This window comes from Montipora capricornis, chromosome 2, assembly GCF_036669925.1.
Source record: "Montipora capricornis isolate CH-2021 chromosome 2, ASM3666992v2, whole genome shotgun sequence".
Classification (NCBI taxonomy): Eukaryota; Metazoa; Cnidaria; class Anthozoa; order Scleractinia; family Acroporidae; genus Montipora; species Montipora capricornis.
The window spans coordinates 27,769,757-27,774,756 of NC_090884.1; the positions used below are offsets into that span (position 1 = coordinate 27,769,757).

Below are 5,000 nucleotides of genomic sequence, written 5' to 3' on the forward strand. Positions count from 1 at the left end.
AATGGTTTTCAACGCCGCTGCGCTGAGGTAGCTAGCCTGTTCGCAAGCTAATTAACAGCAGATAAAAATACAAGTATTGAGAACAACCACTGAGCTTTTTCACGTATAATGAGACGGGTGTGAAACGATTTTAGAAACCCGGTTGTTTTTCCAAGCCCAATAATGGAGAGAGTTGGCAAGCTAACGTAATGATTGCGTTTAAGTGAAATAGCAACCGGCAAACGACAGGTTGCTGTTTGTCACAATACCATGAAAATTATCTTTCTTTGACTTGGAGCAAAACGCAAATTCCGGTCTGTTGTTTGCCGTCAACGCGATGCTACATCTCTCTACTATTAAAGTCTTGGGAGTCTTAACTTTTAATTGTAATCTTAATTTTAAACTTAAAATAAAAAAGGATTCTAACATTTGTGCAAAAAAAGTCGTTGGAATAATAGTAAAGTTTGGCGGTCAGCAAAAAGTTTTAATTCAATAAGCGCCTTTCGATGGACGTTTAAGTAATACAACCGGCACAGGGGCTTTGCTTTTAAAAACTAAGTTATTTCAGAGACATTTTCCCGCAAAACAGGATGAGTATTAGTGCGATGTTTGCTGGTCAATATAGTTATGAAATCGATCGATCGATTTGTTCAGCACTTACTCGTCTTTACGAATTTGGCTGGCCGTGAATGCGTCTCGTAGCGATCTGCGATCCACTTGTTGAAATCGTTCCTGTCGTACATAGTCTTTTGTAGTTGTTCGGCTTCGATGCCAGTAGTCTCTGATAATTTAGCCCAGAAATTCACATTTTTGCCTCCTCGTCGGATTGTACGGGCTGGTTCACAGTAGACCAGCTGTTTCTGCAAAGCGTTGTTCGGCATGCGGGTCACGTGAGCAACGTATTTGAGATGAAATTTATCGGCGAAGTCACCGATGGGAGTAGCTCCGCAGATTTTTCTCAGCTTCTCATTCGTGATTTTGTATCCCCAGTCCCATTCCTCTTTCAGCTCAGGATTTTCAGCTTCGCGTTTCAACCGCTCAGCTTTCTGTTTTTTAGTTTCTCGGGGTGGTGCTTTTTTGCGCTGGAAACCGCCTTTGACCATTTTTCGAAGATATTGGTGCCAAATTGATTCTAACTTAGCGTGCTCAGCAGAGCTGAGGAGGTCAGTTTGCGCAGCGTAGAGGAGGCGTGCGCGGACGGTTGATTCTAAAATTTTTACTCGTATCCAGAGGTTGATTTCACGATCGCAGAGGATGTGTTTTATCTCAGTCCATTTTGACCATGCAGAGGAAATTTGCTCAGCGAGGGGTGGATTTTTCGCGGTGTTGTTCAGCCAGTAGCCTAGGTAGCGGAATTTGCGCACGTTCTCGACTGCGAAGCCATTTAGCGTGATGATTGACTCTTGAGCGAGTTCTTCTTCGTCAGCGTTGAAAATCATCGTCTGGGTCTTATCTTCAGCGATTTTCAGGCCGAAGCGGGTGAAAACGGAGTTCATCGCGTCGACGCTGAGCTGAAGGGACGACGCTGAGCGACAAAATAAGACTATATCATCAGCGTATAAAATTAGCTTAACTTTTCGCTTACCAGATGGAGGAGCTATGGCGCGCTGGTTGCGGTCGGTGCTGCGCATGTTTATTCGATACTCGATTTCAATTCCACAGTCATCGGTGATCTTTTCAATCTCGTGGAGTGCTACGCGGAGGACCGTGTCCATAAAGATGTTGAAGATGCAGGGGGACTCTTGTGCACCTTGGCGTACCCCGACTTTGATGTCGAAAGCATCAGTTTTTTTGGTACCAGAGATGTACCCCGTCGTATTTTCGTAGTTTTTCTCGAGAATATCGATTAGCTTATTGGCACCAGTGCGGAGACGAAGGATTTTGTACAGTAACGGGCGAGAGATGTGATCAAAAGCAGCTCGTAAATCGATGAAACAGGCGTTGAAGTAGCCTAACGTCGTCTTTATCAGTCTTTTTGCGACGAAGATACCATCAACAGTGCCTACACCGGACCTGAAACCGTACTGTTCGGGCATGATATTAGATTCGTAGGACTCTTTCATTCTGTCCAACACGATAATCATAAGCACCTTATTCAGCAGCGAGTTGATACTCAGACCTCTGTATTTCGAAGGGTCAGAAGCAAGACCTTTGTTCTTGAAAAGGCACCGCACGCGGGAGTGTTTCCAACTGTCGGGGACCTCACCACCATTCCAGACGTTGGTCAGCAGTTCAGTGACCAGTTCTGCTAGGGCAGGGCAGTCGTTGTATTTCAAAAGCTCAGCGGCAAGACCGTCGGTGCCGATAGCTTTACCGTTTTTGAGCTTTGAGAACGCACTTTTAACTTCTTCAACTGTTGGAGGGGACTCATCAACGGCGATTTCGCGTTCTGGGAGGACATACGGGTGGCTTTCAGGGTCGGAGATTTCGGGGGGAGTTTTGACTTCACGAGAGCCGAAGTGGTTGGTGAAGTGTTCACGGAGTTTTTCAGGCGGGCAAACCAGCTTGTCGCTGTTTTTGACCATTTTGGCTTCACGCATGAGGCGAAACTCTTCTTCGATTTTGCGATTTTCTGCAGCCTGGTTGATTTTTTGAGAGCGTGACTTGTAGTAGTGACTTTTTAGCGTTTGCCGAAGCTTGCGCATTTCTCGGATCTTCTTTTTTCGCTTTTTAGGGTCTTTCTCAGCGAGCATCTCTTCGATCTTAGCCTTGAAATCTGAGGTATACCAAACTGGGTCCTCATTTTCGGCTGGTGGGCAGGTGTCCGTTGCAGCAACGTTGAGCGCATCGGAGATTCTCTGCTCAATCGCATTCGGAGAACGGTCATGGAAGAGAGGGTGGTTGAAAAGTTCACTACGCGTGATGTTGGAGAAAGCTTTACGCTTTTTAGCGTCATCGCAGAGGAGTTTGAGGTTCGGTTTGGGTTTCGGTGGGCGTTTTTGGAAGATGTTGCGGCGTTGGCGTTTGGAGGGGAGGCGTACTCGAAGACCTAGCAACAGGTGGTCAGATTCGTAGATTTCCGACGCGGGTATGTAGGCCCTGCAGCTCATCGAGGATTTCCATAAAAACTTATCAACCAGAAAATAATCCAGTCGTTTCTCAGTCTTCTTATCAGCTGAGATCCAGGTTTTACGGTGAATATCCTTACTCTTGAAAACCGTATTCGCGATGTAAAGCCGATGTTCGTTGGCAAAAGAGCAGAGTCGATCGCCGTTGTCGGTAGTGTCATAGTCGTCGAGGTTGAGTCCTACGTACTCGGTTTTTAGAGCGTTGCGACCGATGGTAGCGTTCCAGTCGCCGGCGATGATGCAGTGGTACCCTGGGTAGTCTTTCTTCATGGCTTTGACAGATTTGTCCAGTGGGCGGTAGAATGACGTTTTCGCGGCTTCGGCCTTCTCGGGGTCCTTGGCGGCTACATTCGTCGGAGAGTACACGCACCAAGCCATGAGTTTGATACCTAGGTGGTTGAGTCTAACGCGTAGAATACGCCCGGGCATGACGTGCTCGATGTCGAGGATCCGTACATCTGGGTTGCAGATTACGGCGACGCCACCGGCGGATTTTTTGGAGAATCCGGAGTAGACAAAAGAGTAGCCTTGGAGGTCTGGTTCATCCCAGTCGTCGATACGGCCGGAACCTGTCATATGGGTCTCTTGGATGAACGTTATGGAGTGCTGGAGCTTCTTGGAGGCGAGGGCTACTTGGACAAGCTTCGTGGGATCCTTGCAGGTACGGACGTTGATGGAACCGTAGAGTGCTGGGAGCATATTTTGGGACTTGAATAGTTTTGCGGGAGGGGATGGAGTTTTCGTGGGCTTGGAACTAAGAGAGCCATGGCGGAACACGTTGTGACTCTTATGTACATTGTGTTTTGGAGGGACGTTGTGCCTCGATTTCTTCATTTCATTTTTTGACCTTGATTGTTTGAAAAGCAAAGATGATACTTTAGCGTCTTCTGGTCAGCAACTGTGGAACTTTAGCAGCTGCGCGTCTTTCAGACAGGGACGTCTTTTTTCCTGTCTGGGGGGTGATATTTGCGTTATCTTTGAGTTGTTGTACTTAGCGTGCGTCCAGGGCGTCAGTGGACCGTTTTGACAGCACGACCTGGGAGTAATCTCCAAGAGGTAGGTCCGGACTGAGATAACAGAGTCGAGAGGCTCAGCGTTGTCGAGCTTCGGTTTTGGTTTGCAAATATCGGGTAACGTAGATCTAATAATACTAATAATACTAATAATACTAATAATACTAATACTAATAATACTAATACGCCCCAAAATGGCATCCGCTGGCGTCTGGTTTCCGTTTTTCTAGTGTGAGAAACCCGATCGCCATAATGGACAAGTAAGCAGAAAATAACCCACTCTGCAAATATCTACAGTCTATGTATAGAGACAAGGCTAATATCAGCTAACCTCCACTAAATGTGTCACAGTAGAAACAATAGCACACTGAAGCATATTGTGGTCTTTGGACTCCCGCCACAACTCGGGGAGGTATAATGACAATGACGAAGCGAATGGTTGCACCTTGACAGAAGAGAGCAAAGTATGATTCAAATATTAATTGATGTAGTATTCATCAAGGAGGAAGGCGCAGTAATGCGCAGCCGCAAAGAAGTACTTAGAGACAGATACAACGCGGTAGCTCTTTACATACTTACTTTCATCTGCTTATTTCATGGGATCGGTTGTATAGAGGAATAGGAAACAGTTCTGTTGTAATCAGACTTGGTTCAATTGTTTCTGATGCACACCACACCATTGGTTTCCACCACCTGTGCTCTTGCAATAGCTTAGTTCTGACCCCTTAATGGCGTTTTTTCAACAACCTCAATTTCACATTTCATTGAAATAAATTGAATTAATTAAAAGGCAAAGGTAACTTGCATGATATTTCGCTACAATTAATGCTTCATTAGCGGAGGCTAGTACATATTCTACATTGCTTTCCTTCATACTCATTCGTGTCATACGTATGTCTTTATGCCCTCAAAATTAAATACTCAATTATGAAAAACTATC

General features: G+C 45.8%; 1 protein-coding gene across 1 annotated transcript in view; it reads right to left on the reverse strand.

Annotated features, from left to right (window-relative positions):
- Positions 1-5,000, reverse strand: part of LOC138039242 (importin-11-like) — a 76,068-nt gene that overhangs the window by 9,818 nt on the left and 61,250 nt on the right. The window contains 1 exon segment of the mRNA XM_068885447.1: positions 4,392-4,505. Coding sequence (XP_068741548.1) covers positions 4,392-4,505 — 114 coding nt within the window.